The sequence below is a fragment of the Phoca vitulina genome, unplaced genomic scaffold (assembly GCF_004348235.1).
Source record: "Phoca vitulina isolate PV1807 unplaced genomic scaffold, GSC_HSeal_1.0 scaffold48, whole genome shotgun sequence".
NCBI lineage: Eukaryota > Metazoa > Chordata > Mammalia > Carnivora > Phocidae > Phoca > Phoca vitulina.
In genome coordinates, this window is record NW_022589751.1 from 980977 (window position 1) to 1003754 (window position 22778).

Sequence of the window (22778 nt, forward strand, 5' to 3'; positions counted from 1 at the left end):
AATGAGGCATGGCAAGGACAAAATCAGAGAAATTCTTAATTTTATAAGGAGAAAAAAAAAAAGGACAGGAGAGGAAGCTCATTACACTGAGTAATAAAAATTTTGTAAGTTATTTTCAAGTCCTGAGTTCGGTTTTTTGGGTTTTCCAGCAGATTTACTTTGCAACAAAACTGGTTTCTGTATACCAGTCCTCAGGAAGAATCAGAAGCCCTGGGTTTGAGTCCAAGCTTCCCTAGGACCAGGTGGAAAAGGATGGGCAAAAGATTCAACCTTTTTTAATGAAAGAATTCATCTTCTGACAGAGGGGGAAAAAAGTTTAACTAGCCCTAAACTACACTGACATCACTAGAAAGGAAATAATGTTTTTGATGATCCCACCTTCGTCTTTTTCTTTAATCCACCCATGTAACAGTCACAGCTGCAACCAAATAAAATGAAGTACGTTAGTCACTGGGGAGATTTTCTAACTCCGACAGTTCCTCAGACTTCAGTGGCAGCCACTAGAGGAAAACCCAGTAAAAAACAGGTTTCAGATTCCCACTGAGAAGTGAAAACCAGATGTGGGCAGAGAGCTACATTTCAGGTCTATAACTGGCAAGGGGAGATCTGAACTTTAGAAATATCATTCAACATCACTGCATTTGTCTCCTCGGCCACCGAAGGAGCCAAATAAGAGGTTGTCACAGCACGACAGGATAATATATGTACTACACCCTTTGGAAACTTTTTTTTTTTACACTGTATACATGCCAGACGCTATCTCACAATTAATTATTGGCAGGAGATTATACAAAAAAGTAAAATTGAGACATTCTAGTTAATTGTAGGTTAAATATGAATAAAAAATAACAACTGTGAAAACACCTACTGCAATCTTGGGCAGGCAGGAGTTAGATGTAGCTCCCAAGTCTAGAAGACCCTCATGCTAGTCCACCCATGCCATCAGCCAAGAGTAAGATTATCACAGTCCACTTGGGGAATGATGTCCTACACATCTAGGTCAGCAAGGAGTGTGGAAATCAAGCCTTACAAGACACAACAGAATAATCTGGAACACTGACCTGAGAACAGAGAAAACCATGAGGAACCAAAGTGTAATCCTGACCTACACACACTTAGAACCGACAAGCAGACTGTGAAGCTTGAAGATGCCCCCTGGGCAGAGGTCTAGTGCCCCCTAGTGCATTCAAAGGAGAAATAATTTTTTATTTCTCCCCAAACAACTACTGATAATGTGCTCCTATTTGTACAGATATTTTATCACTTATCATATTAATAAAAAAATGTATAAGAGGTGAGAAAAGCCTGACATCAACAAAACTTAAGTATTATAATAGCTAATGATCTGGCTATGCATACTAATACCAACTGTAAAACTGCCTTTTACTTTGGAAAGAGGACACCTTTTCATATGTATCAATATTTATAGGCTCTTCTTCATGATTCTCACAGACCCTCCTACTGGCTCGATGAAATCTCTGTAGTAAATGTTTTACCTAGTGGGCATGCAAATAAGAACAGCTAATACTTATTGAGTACCTGACATATGCCTAATAACTTAGATATATTATCTTTTATAATCCCCATACCATCCCTGAAGAAAGTATTGCTATGATCCCCATTTCACAGATGAAGAGATGTAGAAAATCTCACAGCTACTAGGTAAGACTCTGGCATTCGATTCCATGGTCTGTGATTTCTAAACCCTATGTTACATATCGCCTCCTGAGTAACCTTTGCTAGCTCTGGACCAGCTGTGTTTTGAAATTACACATACAAACATCCACACTATGTATATGTTTTTTTAATTTACAGTCAGAAAACAAATACTAATAATAACAAGAATAGCTACCGATGTTCACTGTGTGCTGTGCACTGTTTTAAATAACTTACCTGTATTAATTCATTTACTCCTTACAAACCCTATGACGCAGATACTATTTTTAATCTCTTTTTCACAGTTAAAGTAGGCAGGGAGAGGTGAAGTAGCCTGCCCAAGATCACCAACATGAAGATTCAAACCCAAATAATAGGCCCCCAGAATCCGTACTCCTGTTACATAATCTTGCCTCTCAAAAACATTTTTCAAACTACCTAAAACCACCTCTTGTCTCATAGTGTAAGCCAAAGAGTCAATAATCACCTCTTTAAGCACTATACAATGAAAACAACTGTACAAGACAAACCAAATTCTAAAGCTTCAATTCAAATTTGTCTCAAAAGATGTCCTTCCCTACCTCAATACTGCACAGAGTGAGTCAAAACTCATTCTTTGGGACTCCTGGGTGGCTCAGTCGGTTAAGGTCTGCCTTTGGCTCAGGTCATGATCCCAGGGTCCTGGGATCGAGTCTCACACTGGGCTCCTTGCTCAGCGGGGAGCCTGCTTCTCCCTCTGCTTGCCGCTCCCCCTGCTTGTGCTCTCTATCTCTTTCTCTGACAAATAAATAAAATCTTAAAAAAAAAAAAAACTCATTCTTCACTGTACGCCTGCCAACTTTTAACAGTAAAATCTGTTTAGCAATTCTTTTCACTACAGATGATCTGGGCTGAACAAACACAAAGGATACATTTATTTAATAAACAAACAAACCAATGCCTATACCAACTCACAAAAAAGGCAAAATATACCGATCAATAAGAATTGTCAATTATTAGTAGCTTCAGGTCATTTAGTAATAAAATGAACATGCCTGCTCCAAAACTCCAAGAAAGTCATATATTGAGCTGCTTGAAATTCAAAAGTCACCTAACTTCTCTGCCTTCATTTTCACATTGCAAGGGCCACCAAGCCCAGAGTTTGGATCTGCACTATGAGGAAAAAGTCACACACCACACAGTTAAACCATTCTCAATACGGGGTGAAATTTCAATCTCAGGCTCATTCTCCACTTATTAAAATATCCATGAAAGAAATTCTACAACAGAAGCACAATGAGTACAATTTGATTTTTAAAAATATATTCAAGGCACCAAGCTGGGTATTTAATATAGTTTGCATTTCTGTAGTGCGATAGGTTTTCTATTTCAGACAGCTAAGAATCCCTTACAGATTAGTCTAATTTGCTAAATTGAGATACTCAGTGTTTTACTTTTCTTATCTGCCTTTTTATGGTCTATCTGGGTGGACTTAATTGGCACATCTGAGCAGATGAAATACCCTCAGTGAGGAGTCCAGATCTCACAGAGTAAATTAAGACTGATGTAGACAATTATGCACTGGAGCTGGGAATGAGAGGTGTGTGCAGAGCACGAAGCAGAATTAGTCTTCATTTGTGTCTTAGCTTCGTCATTTAAAAGAAGCCAAGATTCTCTCTAAGAAAACTCTTTAAGGGAATAACTTTTTCTTCTCTCTTTAAAATATAGACTCCTGGGGGGGGGGGGGGGGGGGGGAGAAAAAAGGTTTATTTTTTGAGAAATTAACTCCCAGAAACCGATGGTAAGAACAATCTTCAAATCATTAGATTTCTTGATCAAATTAGGTTTAGGTTTCTTGATCAAATCTAGGTTAAACTTCTAATAAATTCAGATTTTAGAGATCAAGTGATTTTTTTAAAAAAGTTACAAGCTCTACAATGTAATTTGGCTTTTCCTATGTGCAACTTTCCCGAATGTGCTGAATCGTCATCCAGTGCAAACAAAGATCCAACTGAAGAATAAACGAGACAATCCCAGTGCAAAGGGAGCCAGCTCTGGGCAAAACAAGACAAAGAGGCTCTGTGAGGACAATAAGATGTAGACAGGCAGCTAGGAGAGTGGTTCTAGGAGGCCTGGCCTTCCACAGCATTTCAGGCAAGGAATGGGATCCACAAAAAGTATGGAGGCGGTCCCCATCAAGTGACAGCAGAAACCTGCTGCTGAAGTAATGCTCTTCTCAGTCCACTGCATTGACCAAGCTGATAGATCACTCCTGCCTACCCCAATCCACCTTCAGACCCCTTCCCCAGCCTTCTCCATTTATGCTATCTTGGGCAAATTATGTCACCTTTCTGCTCTCAGTTCCTATTTCCTCAGGGGTTGTGAGGATTAAACCAACGAGCCCACCTGACATGAAACACTGCCAAGTAGTATGCATTCAGTTCTCAGAGAACCTCCTTCCATCCCCCACACGCCACCCTTGCTCAGGCCATCAAAGCCTCCAAATTTTCAAAACCCAGAGACTTTTTTTCAACATTTATCCTACTTGGCTTGACCCCCCTAAGCATCTGAAAATGCTGACAGCCTTTCTCTTCTCAGTCTCTTTCTCTTTTTCTCTTCATGTATACAGTCAAACCCTCCAAACCAGGATCCAACTTGCCCCTGGCCACAGCAGCCCCAGTGCTCAAGGGGAAGGACAACGGAGATACTGTTTACTCAGATGATTAAGCCTTGCAGTGTGAAGACACTGTGTAAGATTTACATAATGAATGGAGTCATTCAAAGTTATGTAAAAAAAGAGAGGAGAGGCAGAAAAGAAAAATCTTCAAGGTTTAAAGGTACTTTATTAGATGGATTAGAAACCAGTTACACCAACAGGCATCATGACTACAGATGCAGGTTATACAAGACATGAGGCAAATTCTATCCCCATCCTGTCAAGTCTTCTAGACTCCCTACAATCTCCCCAAGTCCCCATCCAATTGGCTTAGGTGGAGGCAGCTATGTGCTGATTCTTGGCGCCACCTTGTGGTCACACCTAGATATTGCACATTCCACCCAATTCCACAAATGGAAGGGAAATGACATTTACACAACCCTGTCCTGGCTTCAAATCCCAGCTCTAGGGGCGCCTGGGTGGCTCAGTCAGTTAAGCGTCTGCCTTCAGCTCAGGTCATGATCCCAGGGTCCTGGAATCAAGCCCTGCATCGGGTTCCCTGCTCGGTGAGCCTGCTTCTCCCTCTCCCTCTGTTGCTCCCCCTGCTTGTGCTCTCTTTTTCAAATAAATAAATAAAATCTTAAAAAAAAAATCCCAGCTCTACCTCTTAACAGTGAGATCATAGGCAAGTTGATTAACTTGAACAGGGCATGATCAAATGTTTGAACAGCTTACTATAATTATAATAACTGAAAGATATGTATACATAGGATCAAAGCCTGGAATGAAATGTAGACAAATAATGTGAAAAATAGAGATGTAGGTAGTTTTTTTTTTATCTTAATGTTATCATAAATGCACTATTCAAAAAAAAACAAAACAAAAAGAAATTACCAAAAGTGCAAGGTGGGGAGTGTGGAAAGCCTTCAAACCATTGGCAGGTAGCAACTCAAATCAGTTTCAGGCTGTGATCTCAGCAGCTTGGTCCCCGAGTACCTGATTATTTGAGGAAACTCAGGCACCACCTACTCAAGAGTCTGTTTCTGAACTCTACTGTGTTTCACTCACTGAGATGGGAGTGGAATGCAGGAGGGGGTTTTTTGCAGCAGCAATACCAAGCTGACTCTGGGCTAGAGCAGAGAAAAAAAGGCATTTGATTTTCAAACCCCAACATCCTTACCCACAGTTCTTTCCAATCGCCTCCAGGGTTTCCTAAGTGGGAACATAGTAAGGGCCTGCAATAATGAGGGATGCCACCACCCTTGCCTCAGAATCAGCTGGAGCTCAGTCAAAGCACTCACGCAGTGCCCAGCTCCTCCCACCCCTGACCTGCTGCCTCAGACACTCCAGGCTGAGTCCTGAAGATGCTTTCCAGGTGATTCTGAAGCATATGCTCTGATAAGAAGCAGATGATCTATTATGTACAGCATCTAGCTGAATGACCTAACCTCAAAGTTCCTTTTCAAGCCCTCCCCTATATAAACACACTTGTGCAGGAGTATATATAAGAGGATTTTAGAGAAACAAATACAAACTGAATCTGCCAAAAGCCATAAGCGCAAAAGGAAAAAGAGTATATAAAATCTATTTATACACATCAAGTAGTTCCCAAACTTGACAGTGCATCAGAACCACCTAGAAGAGCTTTTAAAAATTACTGCTTGGTAGCCCCACGCTGGACTTCTTGAATCAGCACCTCCAATGGTAGGGCTCCCAGGTGATTCTGCAGAATCAGCCCATAGGCTAGGAACCTCTGCTTTAGTCTATGCTCACTGCCAAGGAAATACAGCCCGTCAGGTTAGCAACTAAAACAGTAACATCTGGCAAACAGAAATAGAAAGAAGAGCTTCAGGGTATGGGTTTAAGTCAAAGTCTTAACACTAGCCCTAGTTGTGCCAGGAGGAGACGACACTTATTTTGAAGTGCATCCTCTCACTCAGGACGTAACCTGACCTACAGCCCAAGCCTGGCCCAAGCAGTGCCAACCGCTGCCGGAGGAGGCCAGGGTTGGTGACATTTTTTGTTTGTGCTGTATCTCAAGGTTGGCAAACACCTGGCATGAATGCTGCTGCTTCCCCGAGGCCCCCGTGCCCATGGTAGACATCACTAACGGACTGCAGCACTCCTTCCCAGACAGTCCACACCAGGCCTCGGTCTCCCCCTGAACAGACGGCCACTGCCCAAGAGTTGTCCGGCAAGGCAAGGGCCTGTGCCCTGCCTGCCTACAGCGGATGGCTTAGAAACCAGGCATCTCTGCACACCACAGCCACTACACCACTATCCAAGGCAATCCAAATGAGAAATGATGTGCCTCCAAAGCAAAGCAAGGATTTTCCTTCTCAATAACCTGCACCCTAAGGTCTATTTCAACATATCTGAATTACTCAACAGACAAGGCCCCATGCCCGGATGAATCTCCTCCACAAAGTCTTCCCCAAATATCTGTCTGAATTCATTATTCCCTTCACACTGGTTAGGGCCTACTGGTGCCCATGTCCCCTAAAAGACTGCAAATTCCTTGCCGGAAACCCTAGTCCTGGTCCTGGAGCACACACATGCATTCATGCAGTGAGAGCAAAGACGGAGCAATGCGAGCTGCCTCCTATCTCATGTGGAAATCAATCAGAAACACTGAGGTAACAAGGACTGCTGATCTTTGATCACTTTGAGGGGAAAGGTGCACATATGAAAGGTCTTCTGGGCCACCCTGACCTGTCCTAGCTGTACATACTGGATGAGATAAGTGACACGTAAGTGTTCACCAGGGACACCTATTGCTCAAACACAGAACATGTGTCATTCCTAAGAAGCTTTGACTCCTGGAGCTCCCAGACCCTAGCTTTCTAAAGCAGCAATGTATTTTAAGAAAAGCTGAACCTCACAACTAAAAGCAATACCCTAATAGAAACTCTGCTGCTACAAAATGAAAATTAAAAAATAATGGATGTTTTCTAGGATCTGCATACTAAGGACATGAGTAAGAACCGAAAGAGTATGTACTTCTACGAACTGGCTCACCCATCCTGGTACATTATCAGAGGTATGAAAATCAAGGAACACCATTGAGGAGATAGCCTCCAAATGCAACTTAGTACGGAGACAGAAGCAGGATACAAATGTGGGAAAGGCAAAAAAACATATGGGCACTTTAAGAAACGGGTAACACTTCCAAGACTGATCTGAGGTCTTGGGCTAAGTCAGAGAAAGTAGGATCCTAAATGCTATTATCCTGTTCCAGAAAAGGTTAAGCTCTAGAAAAGGCTTGATAAGAAATTCCCACACTTGGCAACAGCTAAAAACAAAGATACATAGTTGGGACTAAGCTAGAGCTAAGGAAAGACCTCTGATGCTCCAGCTGAGAGAATAAAGGAGTTGAGATCTCTAGGAGTGACTCACTTTCACTTCTGAGTCTAAATGAGCATTATAATTCACAGGGCTATAACCAATACAAGTTCAATAAAAGGCGCCTGGCCTAGGTACATATTCCTAAGCTCTAACCATAGAGAAAAAGTCATTTTCTATGTTGCAAACTCTATGGGGCTTTATTCTGATCATCTATCATCAAACTACTGCTAAGATAAGGGAACCTAAAGTCTTTTTTTTGGTTCACTCAAGGGAATACCATCACAATTTCAATCTGTATTCAAAGATCAGCAACAAGAAGAAAGAAAATAAAAAAAAGCAACTGGCAGTTCTAAAATGTTCTTAATAATGCTTCTCAGTCCTGAGCCTTTTCTTTTACCATCCCCCAATCCAAAGAGTACCAAAGGAGATGGAATACAAACATTTCAATGTGTTATCTGCAGTTTAACAGCCTGAATAACTGTGGCCATAAAATTTTAAGAGCTATAGTATTTTGGTGGCAATTAGAGTTATTGATATTTCTGAAATTCATTTAAGATTCTACTGTAACTTCAGCAAAAAACTGACTTTGATATGGCTTTAGAAATAACTATTCTACAGTCTTGAGATTATTAAGAAAAAAGTGTTGCCATGAATTTAAATTAAACCCGTATTTAAAATTCAATCAAAATAAACTGCTTCTGATCAAGATACTAATACATTTAAAATAAATTTAATATTGAATGAGAAAAAAATATTGTTCCATTTACAATCAGTATGTTGAGATTAACACTTTTTTCATTCTCTACAGTTAGTTAAGAAATAGACTGACACTGCTCAGGGTTCAAGAGTATCCCGCTGATATCCCTCAAACAGCTCTACTGATATTAATTGTGCAAAATAAAGTTAAAGTTGCAATGAGAAGTAACAAATGTAAGCTACTCCTCAACTATGCTACAAGAGGTCAAGAACTGGGTTTAGGTCACAGGTCCTCAAACTCTGTGTGAAAAGAACTATGCCACATCTGCTTTTAAAGGGTTAGGGAATTAGGTGACAGTCTGGATGTGGGTCATCAGTTCTAAATAACAGAAGGAAAAAATATCAGGACAATCTGCATTCACAAAGGTCAGTGGAAAGCTACAAGAAACACAATAAATGAGGTCTCCCTACATAGAAAACAAGAAAAAACTGTTGAGGACTGGGAAAAAGCCATCCCGGGAGCAAATACTTAAAAACTAATCTGTTAAACAGATTCCCTTTCCCTTGGACTTTCTTAGTGCTGCGTGAGCTCATGTGGGAGGCCAGAGATGCGGCAGGGTCGTGCTCGGTGGGCACACCGGGTACCTGCAGCATCCAGTTTCTCAGGACTTACAAAAAATATGTGGCAACCAACTTCCCGAAGGAACACGATCACCTTCCCTTTCATCTTATTTGCATCATCTACTGAGAGAGTCATGGCAAGAAAAGCCAAAGTCAGTGCCTGGCATCAAAACCGAGAGTGAAAAGGAAGGGTTGGCAGTGCGTGTGAACCGCCTTTCCCGCAGCAGGACAGGAGTTAGTAACTCCACAGGGGGCCGCCTTCTCAAGACAAGGAAGGTGGAATTTAGAAAACAAGCTTATTCTTTCATACACTAGAGCTTAAATTTCAGCTCCGTTCCAGGAGGAACGTCCTGGACAATTACTTTCCTGCTTCAAAAGAAAAAACCAACCACGCAGCATACACCACACAGGCCGGCCTGTTCCTTTTCCTGCCCCTGGCTACAGGTGGCCTGAGTATAAAGGCATACGGCTCCGCCTTCGGTCCTCCACAGGCCTCTTGCCCCAGCCCTTCCCCTAAGCTTTTCTTCTGAGACTTGCCCCAAATCTGAATGAAGATACAGAAGTTAGAAGCATTGGGGATTAGCTCCACTGGGGCTCTGCTGGTCCAAGGAGGCTAAGGCTAAAGGAAGTCCAACCTTTGGATAAACGGGGGTCTAATACATTAAGCTGAATCTAGAACTCTTATTTAATAAACCTGTGGCCTAAGAGAAAGCAAGCAGCGCAATCTGTTTACAATCTGCAGACTGACCTTAACCGCTGCTTATAATAATCTTCATCTCCATCATCTCGGCATCTCACTACTTTCCGACCTCCTCCTCCACAGGCGGCTTCTGCTTCCTCCCCAGAACTTGGAAAAAAGTCATCCTCGATCTCCTGCACCGTGACTTTTCTCTGCCGTTTCCGGGGCGTGAGCCCGGGCTTCAGGTCATAGTCCGTGCCCTCTCCCAGGAGCTCGGCACCCCCCGCCCCCTCCAGCTCCTCCTCCGTGGGTAAGTACTCGGACTCGTCACCCTCGGAGTCGCCCTCCGCCTTCGGCCTCATGTCAGACTCCAAAGGTGTCTTTCCTTTTGGCAAGCCCACTTTCCCCTGGAAATGAAGAGCCCTTTTCTGGAGCTTCTTGATGTGTTTTTTCAAGCGCTTATCTGTTTTTGAGAGAACTTTGCTTCGCTCATTTGGTTTGTTTTCAGGGAGTGTTGCGCTCAGTTCTGAAGTGAGCGAGGCTGCGGTTTTTCTAGCTGCTCTTTTATTACAAGCTTGCTTCTTCCTTTCAAAAGACAATTTTGCTTGATCTGCCAAATACTTTTCAAAGCCTGATGCTTCATTGAGCATTAGCTTTCTAGGCTTTTTCTCCTGTTTCTGAGGGATCTGGGTTCCAAAAGGTGTCATCTGGCCGGTGCGGATGAGCTCTTCCCAAGCTGTCTCCTGGACAGGCATGAGCATGCTGCCGAGACAGGACGGCCCCGGTTCTGAAAGAGGGATGACAATGTAGTGGGCACTAGCGTAAACCTTTCCAAGAGTACAACACAAATAGTCACTTCTTCAACAAACAGCACCTACGATTAACTCACATTTTAAAAACATACCATGGATGGGGGTGCCTGGGTGGCTCAGTCTTTTGGGTCTTCAACTCTTGGTTTCAGCTCAGGTCATGATTTCAGGGTTGTGAGATTGAGCCCCATGGCGGGCCCCACGCTCAGTGCAGAGTCTGCTTAAGATTCTTTCCCCCTCCTTCTCCCTCCCCCTCTGCTCCAACCCCCACTCGCACATGCTAAGAAAAATAAATTAAAATTTTTTAAAAATTAAAACATATCATGGATGTACTAAAGCATATTGTATATAAAGAAGAGAATGAATTTATTATAGCATTCATCATGCCAAATTCAATATACTCCTACTCAAAAAGGTGAATTTTCAATAACTTTTTCTAAAATAATGCAGCCAAAGACAGACCTACTCATATGTAACATACAGACAAATGTGTCTGTTTCCTTATCAAAGAATAGCCCCCAAGGAAGCAATCTCCCAAGTTTCCATGTCACTTCGAATACCAGCATCCACACAGACTTAAAATTCAAGAGACAGTAAAACTGCAAATGTATAAAGAATCAACATGTACCTAAATAGGTAAAACTTAAATGTTTGCTCTGCACTGCCCAATATAATAGTCATCATGTGGCTATTTAAATTTAAGTTGAAAATTCAGTTCCTCAGGTGCACTTGCCATATTTCAAGTGCTCAACGAGCCGTGTGGGGCTAAGGACGACCACAACGGACAACACAGACAGCATTTCCATCACTGCAAACAGGTCTACTGGACAGCACTGTGTTAGATGTGCAAACTGACAGAACAGAGGACATAAACTGGAAGTTCGGTCATAATAATATAAAGTCACCCAGAAATCTCTGAACTTAATCTCTGGCAACATTACACGAGGAATCCATATTCTAAAATCTACATTTCTTGTAGTCCAGTAATGCCGCAGCCAGTTTTTCACTGAACTTGCAGTGAAGAAAAATACACATCAGAAAGTGCACAAATACTAAGTGTACAGCTCAGTGTATTTTCAGAAAAAAACATACCTGTACACCAACATCCAGAACAAGAAACAGAAATTACTAGCACCGCCAGATGCACCCTCCATGGCACCTTCCAGTCTCTACCCCACCCCAAAATAATGACTGACCACACTATTAACACTACAAACAAGCTGTCCCTGGCTTTGAGCTTTATGTAAGTGGAAATGTCTGTACACTTGTGTCAGCTTATTTTGCTCAACATTATGTTTGAGATTCATCCTTATTGTTGAATATAGTTGCAGTTGTTAATTTTCATTGCTGTTAGTATTCTATCATATAGCTACGCTATAATTTTTCCATTCCACTGTTAATGGACATCTGGGTAGTTTCCAGGTTTTAGCTACTATGAATTATGTTGCTATGAATATTCCAGTACACATCCTTCAGTAATACGTTTCTACAGAATTCTTTGGGTATGTTAAGCTTTAGGAGACACTGCCAAACAGTTTTTCAAAATGGTCCTATTAATTTTAAGTTCCACCAACAGTGTTTGAGAGTTTCAACTGGTCTACATTCTTGCCATTTTAGCTATTCTGGTACGTGTGTAATGGTACCATACCACTTTGTGGTTGTAATTTGTATTTCCCTACGAACTAAGGAACTAGGGCACCTCTTCATAGATTTATTGACCTTCTGAATAGCCTCTTTTGAAGAAAATGTTCAAGTCTTTAGCCCTTTCCCAAGAGTTCTTTAATACACTCTGGATTCCTGTCCTTCAATTAATACATGTGTTGCAAATATCTTCTCCCACTCTGCAGCTTGCCTTTTCACTCTCTTAATGCTATCTTTTGAACAGAAGTTTAGTTGTGATATAGCTCACCTATCAAACCTTTTCCTTTACAAGTGAGCATTTTTGTGTCTCATTAAGTCTTTGCCCTAAGATCATGAAAATACTTTCCTATGCTATATTCTAAAAGCTTTGTTTTACCACTCACATTTATATTTAAAATCTATTTGTCATTTATTTTTGTACATGGTGTAATGGGCCAAGATTCATTTTACCTTCGTGTGAATTAACCAAGCACCACTTACTGAAAAGATGATACTTCTTCACAGCACTGCACTGCCGTATCTGTCATAAACCAAGTGACCACATATGGGTGGGTCTGTTCGCTGGACCCTATATTCTGTCCCATTGGTCTATTTGTTTTTCCTTGTGCCCATACCTCACTGTCTTAATTACTATAGCTTGATAACACATCTTGATATTCTGTTCTTCTTCAAGATTAACTTTTCTTGGCCCAATACATTTTTATATCAATTTTAGAATCAGCTTGTTAATGCCCCCACCCTCACCCTATACTTCCCACCCCAGACTTTCTCCTTCAAAAAAGAAAAACAAACAACCTACTGAAGCGGTCAGAGGGCCAAAAGGAAAACCAGGAGAGACTGGGATCCTGGAAGGCACAGAAGTATCAGCTGCTACAGACAGGCCAAGTGGAGCAAGGATGAAAAGGGGCTTCTGGAATTGGGGAAGTAACTATTAATCCTGGGCAAAGTTTTACCAATGAAGCAAGAGGAGGTAAAACGCAGTAGCAGGTTTTAGGCAGCCAGACAGGAACAAGAAACACGGTACCTCAGCAGTGAAAGTCTTGGTTGCAGGCCAAACGAACTCGAAGAGACTGAAATTTAAAAGTCCATCTCTCTAATATTTTTTTCTATTGCCTCAATTAATTCTTCATAATAATTCTCCTGTATTACTGAATAAACTTCAGGAGCTAGTAGAAAATACTTGCTTGGAAAGCTTAAATGCTAAGAAGCCTTAGTCTATATTTCAAGTATTAAATGACTGAGCAGCTACCAACAATTTCTAAACACGCACCTACATATACACACACAGAGACTACAAAGGTATTTCGTTTCAGAGCTTACGCATTTTTTCAAAACATTTTCCAAAAGACACCCATCCTGGGCAGTAATAAAAACAAAATCAGAGCCATAGTATAACCTGAATGAAGATAGCTTTTCTTAAACAGAAGAAGTGATGCTTGGAAAACCTGCCAAATACATCCCAAAAACATATGTAAAAGCAATTCTATGAATGCTGACTGATGATGCTGGGCTTAAAAACGTAATTTGATCAAGATGTTAGTTGTCTCTACAAAATTAACTACACAAGAATGTTAAGCTCCCTAATTTATTAAACATAATACCAAATGTGCACCAGCAGCCTCTAGTAGATGGAGTTAAGCATTTACTTTCATTCTCCAAAAACCGCCACATAACTTAAGATATTTGGTTCTGCAGGTGTAGAGAGTAAAATTTTCCTAAATTTGTTTTAACAGTAAGGCAAAGAAAGGGATTTTTCTTGAAACCCAGGCCAGGACTGAGGAGATACTCTCCACCACTACAGGCATCAGGCACCAATTCAAGAGCAAAGAGACACTGCTCCCAGTATCCTCACCTATATCCTCCTCCTCCAGACTGGCATGATCTAGTTCAACTTGTACCTCTGCTCCTCCAAGGATGGCCTGCAGACGTTTTTGTTTTGCTGTGATCTTCTTTAGCTGTTGTTCCTTGAGTGGTAAATATTGAATACAGAAACCAACAATGAAGTGAGTGTTTTATTGTTAAATACAAAAGATAAATTTAAAAACTTTAATCAAGAGCAAAATAAAACAGAAATCCCATATGTTGCTATTATTATAGAGCACCTTATTTGAGCAACTGCCACTTTTCTAGCAGGATGTAGGCCTAAAAGCATTTCCATCAGGCAGGCATCCCTGTCCCCACCCACTCTCCTGGCTGGGCGGCCCAGCTTTCTATGTGCCTGGGCACTTAAGTTCACATGTACTGACTCTCCACAGAGGTGGTAGAACTGCTCTACTTGGTTTTCCCCACTGCACACTGGGTAAATTATTAAACTTTGTTTCTGACCTTAGCAAACGACAGGCTATGAGGTCAATGGCTGTAGGGATAAGAAACAAACACAAATGTTCAAACACTTGAAAAAGCCTCCTCTGCTCATCTACCATATTTACAATTGTCCTTTATAGTCTTTTATAGTATTCTACCCAATTACTAGACTTTAAAAGGAATATACATTTGGATATACCCTTTTACCCTACCCACCCCAGACCCCCCTTTGTCTTATCTCCCTCTACATCACGAGAGTTGAGCTATGCAGCCATTCCCAGGGCATCTCCAATTAACTAGGCCTATGGTACCTGGTTCTTCTTCCAAGTTCAAGAATGTCTGAACACCAAATATGAGAGTGGGATGAGAAGAAATGCTGAGTATAAATGCCATGTTATACTGGAATTCCTTTTCTTTCAGTTTTCCCTCATTTCATCTCATTTAAACAGCCTTTCTAAAAACTAAACACAGTCTTTCTCTCTGAATAGTCTATCTCCAACCATCAAAGGGCTGTTTTAGAAAGACAGGAATATACAATTGACTTAGACTAGTACGTAAAATGGCCCAAAGTCTGGTCCTCACTGCTCCTTGAAACCTCAGCCCACCAGAAGCCCAAGGTCAGAGGTCTCTGAACATTCATTCACATGCTCGCACAAGAGGCCAGATGTCCTCTCTCTGCTTTGGGGAGACCCCAGCTTCCTGAAGCCACTGCTAGCTCTAACCTTTGGGCTGCTATTCTGGAGGTAGGGGACAGACGATGGGATGGTGAAGATAATGGACTGGTATGTGGAAAGCAAAAGGAGGCACTGAGTCTATAGACATCACTAGTGAAGCTTAAATAAGAGATGCAAGGACTTTACTCACTGCAGTGGGTCAATTGCCAGCACAAGGATATCTGCTCATCATTTTGGATGGCAGAAATAAAATGATCAAAACTAGTCATTCCTGTCTACTCTGATATATTTTCATAAAGCATAAATTCTAAAAAATGTTACAAACCTCAAAAAAACAGTGTCATAAGTAACAGATATTCCCTACCCTGAAGTTGTACAACCCTAAGTGCAGACCCATCAGTGTGTCCAGGTGATGACCATAATACCTAAGAACAGTGAGCATGAGTGTGTGAGGGGTGATGGCTATAGCAAAAGGAAACACAGTGTATATAATCAGGACAAGCAAGAGCCAAGCAAAAAAGTAAGTTCACACAACACACAGAGACTGAGGAGAGGCCGGCATGCCAAACAGGAGCCTAAGCTGGGTAAAAGAAAATGGCACAGCAAGGAAGACCATAATCGTAAACATCAATAAGGCGGCATGCAAAGCCAACAAGGGAACCTTTTCTCAAAAATATGTGTATGTGTGTACTTTAAAAGATATTCTTTAACACAAGATATTAAAGGGAAATAGCTGAAATATTAAACATAAAAAAAGGAACTCAAAATTTTCTATTATACCTATTTCCTTCACGTCTTAACTATTTTTCAGAATACTTCCCAAATATTAAATGAACAGAACTGATGACTTTTTCAAAAATGCAATACTTAATGTGTTATTTGGAATCACCTTATTATACTTCTGTCGTTTTACAGAATCTAGTTTCCTGTTGATGTCTCTGTTGGTAGCAGCTTGAGGGCTAAGTTGTTCAATAATTTTATTGATTTGCTTTAGGGATGTTGTACATGACCTGAAAAATAAAATAAAATGTCTATTTTCCACTCTGGTAACATTTTTTTAATAGTGTAATGTGAAAACAGAAATGCTACAAAGATGTCCTTTTACCTCTTATTAACTAAAAGATAAAAGAAACTAAACCAGAATGCATATTCTTGTTGGCCACATCTACAACTTGAAGGGTTATTAGAAGTTCAAGGTAACTGCTAGTGTTTTCTTTGATCTGGCTGATTGAAATCAGCACATTCCCATTTGTAAGCTGTTTCATTCACTCTACAAGCATTTTAAGTGTGTACTAGATTCAAGAGACTATGCTAAAACAATGTGCAATAAACTGTCCTTTTAGATGAAAAAAATGCATACACATGGCTTGGGTTTTTTTTTTTAAGATTTTATTTTTTTAGAGCAGTTTTAGGTTCACAGTAAAACTGAGAGGAAGGTACAGAGACTCCCATATATCCTTCCCCAAACACATACACCCTCCCCCATTATCAACAACCCATACATGGGTTTTTAAAGCTCATTTGGAAGTCACCCAAAGTTTGGTAAAGTACTAAAAATGCTGATTTTTTTTTTATATAAGTCAGATATCTGTGACAATATTTTTCTTTCACAATACTGAAGACTTATTTGCTGTAGTATTATATTTTATAGTTTGAAGGGGGAAAAAAAAAAATCTCTAATATAATGCTCCTAAAACAGACACCACGAATGGTAACTCCCAATTTTCAAAAGACAAATTCAATCTTGACACTTGTATAATCTGCTCTTTGTATCCTTTGTGGATTTCAGGACAAAAGATGTTATCAATGCAAGTTACTGGCAGTCTAACCACGTGTCACCAAGGATCTAGTGTTCATCTCCGTGGTAATTCTGCAGCACTCTGACGTCACCTATGCAAGCAGTAGGCACATTTCCAAGGTCAAATGTAAAAGTGTGCTCCTTATCAGGAGTTGAGCTCCTCACACCTGGAATACTACAAGTATTCCAGAATACCTGCTACTCAAGCAGCCAAAAGAACACACCAGGAAGCTGCTGGCAGAAAACATGTCCTTTAAGTTCCAACAGCCATCTGTACCACAGTCTCCTTGGCTGAGGGTAGCCAACAGCTCCTCATTCTTCCCTCCTCTCCCCTCCCCCAGCCACCCCCATCTGAGACTGCAGCATTCCTCCACTCATTACTCTCCTCTTTCATGCTTGCCTGACACAGCCTAGAACACTGGCCAAGACAGGGCAGGCTGGCAATAGGGAAGGAGTTCAATCTTCACCTGCCCCAGCCTTCTAGCCCAGGTCCAGAGCCTGCTTCTTCTCTAACACACAAATGAAGTTTCCATGGGACTTCATCTTTCCTGTAGAGTCACAAGTAGGACAGAAGGAAGGAAAAGTAAGGAGTTGCTTCACATTATTTCCAGAAATGCAAATCTGAAAAATTACCAAAACACTGACACTTGGTTTAGACACAGGAAACTGGAAAGAAACTATAGGACAAGAGAAAAATGTGAGGGGAGGGAGGGTGATGTGTTCCTGTATCTCAAGTAGCACACGCCACACCTTTAGGTTCACTTCTCCTGAAAACCATTCTGGGCCCAGGCTTGTGAGTTCTAGGGTACTCAGAACACTATTTCTCTCTAGGAAGTCATGCATAAACAGGTTGTTGTGAGCTGGCCTGAGACCCTGACTACGACATTCAGTGCTGCTCCTGAGGGAAAGGGCTGGGGTTCACACACAGGGTCAAGGACTGCCCTAATTGACTCCATCCTCCAAATAAGAGGTTCTATAAATCTCCTAGATTTCTGGAATACCACAGCTATTATCTGAATTTCTCCATCATATGTAAACACAAACTCTGCAATCAGAGAAGACGGTCTACACTCACGTGAGGTCATCCAGGACTGATCGATACTCCTTCTCCGCATCTGCAAGCTGGGCCGCACGGCTGGCCTCATGAATGGCGCTGTCCACTTGCCGAAGCACACCCTGTTCCAGCACGTCCTGGTCGTACACATCCACACCCAACCCCTGCAGTTCAAGGGCCTGCGCACTCGGCTCCACCGTCTGTATCTGATGTCTGTCGATGTGCAGCAGGGCCGGCCCTCTCCTCGGAACTTCTGATGAACACCCCTCAGAAGAAGTGGATGGTCCATTAACAGAGGAACAAGAGGGGAGACTTTCCTCCACCTCTGCATTGTCATCATTCTCTTGCTTGCTTGTCATTTCTTGTCTATCACTGACATACTGACTTTGCAAACAGTCTTGTTCCTGAGTTTGACTTGAGTGGGGGATTCTCGCATTTTGCATCCTTTACAGACTATCTAAAAGGAAAAAAAATGTAATAAGCCTTTGGTTATAAAGAGTTGATATTTATATAGTTCCTTAAAATTTTTATAATTAAAGAAGATTGATTTCTCGAAACATCAAGTAATAATCCTCCAATTAGATAAATTCGATGTTTCAAGTGTTACTTTTCTTAAAAGGGCACAAGCTATACATCTTCTTGAGTTCTGATAATAAGTAAGAAAAATTAACCAAAAAAAACAAAAACAAAAACAAAAGACAAACAAGAAGAAAAAAACACAGTATCAACAACAAAGGACATTTGGAGTGCCAGCTAAGGAAACTGGCAACCAAAATCTTGACTGACACCCTAAGAGTCTTCTCCAAATCAACTGAAGTCATTTGACTACTTTCCAAGTTAGCATCTTCACTGCATTATGGCACAAAAGATTCACAATACAGTGTGGCATGAGGAACTGTGATACACAAATTTTGTGAAGTAAGGAACAAGCTTCTCTACAAATCTGACCAGTAGAAACTTAGGTTGAACATTTACTCTAATAAACAAACTCTGAACAAGACACAGTATCACCACCAAAATCTGAATCTGAGAAAGATTAAGTACTCTCAAAAATAACCCCATTTCAATGTGCAATACAATTTCTCGCCAATCAGGCTGGCAAAAACAGGTTGGGCCTGATGATATCCAATACAGACAAGGAAGATCCACCCTCACACAATACTGGTGGCAATATAAATTACTAAAGCTTTTTTGGAAGGCAGTTTAACAATATCTATCAAGATTTAAAATGCACGTGACCAAATATTTATTCCAGAGAAATACTCACATACATACGGGATGTTCACTGTAGCATACCAATAGTTTAGTATAGGCATTAAGTATTTTCAGTGACACTGATATAAGAGTCTTGTAAACTGAAAAAATATCACAGAGTACGAACACATTTATGTTGGATAAAAAAATATATATCTGCATCTGTATGTTTGGAATGCATTCAAAGTGATCTGGAGAAACACACTAAACCTGCAACCACTGGGGAGGAGGAAGCAGAAGGAATGGGGGGAATAATGAAAATAGTGAATATGTGTTCACTATATTGCCTGTGTAACTCCAATAAATACATTAAAAAGCAATGCAATAACCAAGAGGCAGCCTTGCTTTTTATTAAACTGAATAAACTAAGGTTTCTTTCACCACCGCAACTTTATTTATATAAAAATACCAGAAGTTCTCCCAATAAGCCCCACTGATTTCTCATTAAATAAAACTTTGGTCCTGGCGACTAAGCCCTAGGATACAAAGATGCCAGGAACTTTGCACTATCCATTCCAGAGCAGCTCATTCTCTAGGGGAGAAGAAACATGTCAATAACAACACAGCAGGGCAGGTCTGTAGAAGAGGCACCAACAAGAGGCCACCTGGAAACAGAGGAAGGGACAATGCTTTGGGTCTGGAGCTAAAGAAACATATACAAGCTAAGATCTCAACCCCTGGCCCAGGGTCTGATAACATAAAAGATACTCCATATATGCTGAAGGGAAGTAAGGTTCATAGAGGAGTCTAAAATAACAAATCTGATGTGGACAACTGAATCACTGGTGAATTCAGTCATAAAGATGAGAATCGCAGAAAGGAAGCAGATGGGAAGCAGAAGGAGGGGCTGGAGAAGAATGAGAATCTCGAATAAATGATGGGAAACAAACACTGGTGACAGGTGTGGAGGGCCCCCCAAAACCACGGATTCCCAACAATCCCCAAGGCTGCACAATTTCCTCCTTTGGTAATTAACAGCCCCAGGGGAAATGTCACTGTTGGGAGTTTTCAGGCAGAAGTACAGAAGGACAAAAGGGCATGGATACAAATGCTGAGAAGAGTAGTTCAAGTAACTGAACTTGGGGTCCAAGCTGGATAGATTAAAAAAAAAAAAAAAGCCAGAAGGGACTAGGATAGGAAGGGAGGGAAGGAGAGAGGGAGACATCAAGAAGCCACTTGGAGCATGACGGTGGACCAAAGGGCAAGTCTCCTGGGAATGAGCGCAGAAAACCAGGAGGTTCTCATCAGAAGCTAAACAGTTTCAGAAGTGAAATAAATCATCCATTCAACAAATACTTGATAGTCAATTATGCCAGACAGTGTACTAGGTTAACTAGTTTCTGTCACCATAGAGCTTAGAGTCTCTTGGGGAAGACATACATTTTAAGAATTACATACATACATATTTACACATTTAAATATGTATGTTCATGTATAAGTTATACCCACAAATGTAATTATGGTAACTGCTATAAAAGTACAGGATTCTTTAGGACAAAATAACAGAGGAACCTAATTGACAGTGCAAAGGTAGGTATGAGAAGGGAGACCTCTCTGATAAAGTGATACTTGAGCCAGTATCTGAAGGATGAAAAGGATTAATAAGACCAAAACTGAATGAACATTTTGCAAAGAAACGTGTAATTTCTAAGGCTGGTAAGAGCTGGTGCACTTGGGAAAATGAAAGAAGGATGGAACGCAGTGAGAATTTTTTACTTTATCCTACATGAATAACTGAGTTAAAGTTGCTGATAAAGACTCCATTCATTGTATAAATCTTACAGAATACCTTCTAACACTCTGCAAGGCGTAATCATCTGGAAAAACAGTATCTTCACTGTCCTCCCCTTTGAGCACTGGGGCTTCTGTGGGAGGAGCTGGATTCTGTTTGCAGATTTGGCTGTAAACATGCCTAGTTGGGGAGGGAGTGGGGCATGAGTGAAGATGGAGGGGTAGTCAAGATCACAAAGGACCTAGGAAAACATGAACTTGGATTTTATTCCAATTACAATGGAATGATTTTTAAGAGTTTTAAACACGGTGACGGTGGCATGACCTATTTCAAGTTCCTAAGAGACCACCTGGGCTACTGTATGGACAACGGATTGGAGGAAACAGTACAACAAGGAAATGATGGGAGACACACGAGTGAAAAATGACTGCAGCTTGGAACAGGGTGAAGATGGATGCTACGTAGGAAATCAATGTTACAGCATTCGTATACGGACTGCTCAATCCTCCTTTACACGCTCCCACTTGACAATAACAATGCCCAAAGCGCCTGACTTGTATTTACCCCGATTCTCTCAAGTAACAAACAACTCCAGTTTTTTAATCGAAATCAAACAGGGCCGCGCTGATCCTGCGCTCCGGGGCCGACACAAAACCCAGAAATAGAGGTTTCGTGGAGGGCACTGTAGTGTGCCGCCCGCCGCCCCAGGTGAGAGCGCGCTGCTTCGTCACTTCCGGCCGCAGGTGCGCCGGCACGGAAGGCGCGCGCCCGACTCGAGGGCCAGCTCCCGGCCAGCCCCGCGGATGGACTTCCTCAAGGCGGCCAGATGCCCGAGGCGAGGCCGTGGGCGCCTGGGAGTCCGAGCGGGGCCCAGACATCCCCTGCTCGACGTTCAGCCCGGCCGCCCGAACACTCACCCCAGGGCCGCGCGGCCACCCGTACGGAAATGTAGACTCCACCGCCGCCACCAGCCGTGGAACCCAGACACGGGGCCGTCCGCGGCGCATGCGTCTTTTGTCCGCCGTAAGCACCGCCCCCAAGCGTGACCCGACCACAGCGCATGCGCCAGGCTGCCCTGGAAAAGTGTGCGCGACCACGTGATTGGCGGGATGCGTGTAGCCCCGCCTTTCTATCTACGATTTGTGTTGAGTGTTTTAAGGGCTGGTGACCGGCTGTGCGGCTTCAGGCCCGCGCTTCAGTCCTGGTCAAAAAATACCTCTTTAGTAAAGCGATCATAAGAATTAAAAGACATGTTTCCAGAAAGAAAGAGAGAGAGGGAGAGAGAAGTACGTGTGTTCCGTGAACCCCAAAGAAAATAAGCTTGGGGAAGGGAGCCGGCTTGAATGTCACATTTCAACAGCCACGCGCGGTAGACGTTGTTGCTGCCTCTTGGTCCTCTGGTACGGCTGTTGGCACGCAAAGAATAGGGAGAGGCCTTATTTATCTCTGTTGCCCCTCCATCTCCTACACACATATCTGGGTGGAGGTGGTGTGTGTGTGTAGTGGGCCTACATGAATGTCTTGATGGCATTAGTGAGTCATTTACTATCTGTCTTCATATCAAAGAGGTAAGAAGGATTTTGAGCCAAATGAGAATTTTTGCTTGGAGCTTTTGAAGAAACAAAATATCCACACCTAGGTTCAGAATGAAGGGAGGAAACTGAGGTTTACCTGAGGAAGGAGTAGCCCATGAGGGGTGTCAGCCTTACCAAACAAGGCAGCTTCCCAGCCCAGGGATTCCAGCCCTGTAAGAGGGTGGATTTTCCAGGGCCAGCGCCAGATAGTGCTCCTCCCAGAGGAGTAGCAGTGACCTCAGTGACTAAGGGAAGGATCTTTGTGGGATTTTTTTTTTTTTGCGGGGGGGGGGGGGGGGGGGGGGG

General features: G+C 42.0%; 1 protein-coding gene across 4 annotated transcripts in view; it reads right to left on the bottom strand.

The window, feature by feature from the left end:
- ERCC6 (ERCC excision repair 6, chromatin remodeling factor) overlaps positions 1-21902 on the bottom strand; it is a 71379-nt gene extending 49477 nt beyond the window's left edge. Inside the window, exons 1-6 of one of the 4 annotated variants that reach the window (XM_032432322.1) lie at positions 21816-21902; positions 17934-18365; positions 17326-17406; positions 15950-16070; positions 13935-14046; positions 9702-10419 (exon numbers count right to left, since the gene is read on the bottom strand). In XM_032432322.1, the coding sequence (XP_032288213.1) occupies positions 9702-10419; positions 13935-14046; positions 15950-16070; positions 17326-17406; positions 17934-18355 (1454 nt within the window). In that variant the 5' untranslated portion in view covers positions 18356-18365; positions 21816-21902. Of the gene's footprint in view, positions 1-9701; positions 10420-13934; positions 14047-15949; positions 16071-17325; positions 17407-17933; positions 18370-21815 lie in introns of those variants that run through there. The other 3 variants (XM_032432321.1, XM_032432323.1, XM_032432324.1) reach the window with 3 other exon arrangements.
- Between the last annotated feature and the right edge of the window lie 876 nt (positions 21903-22778).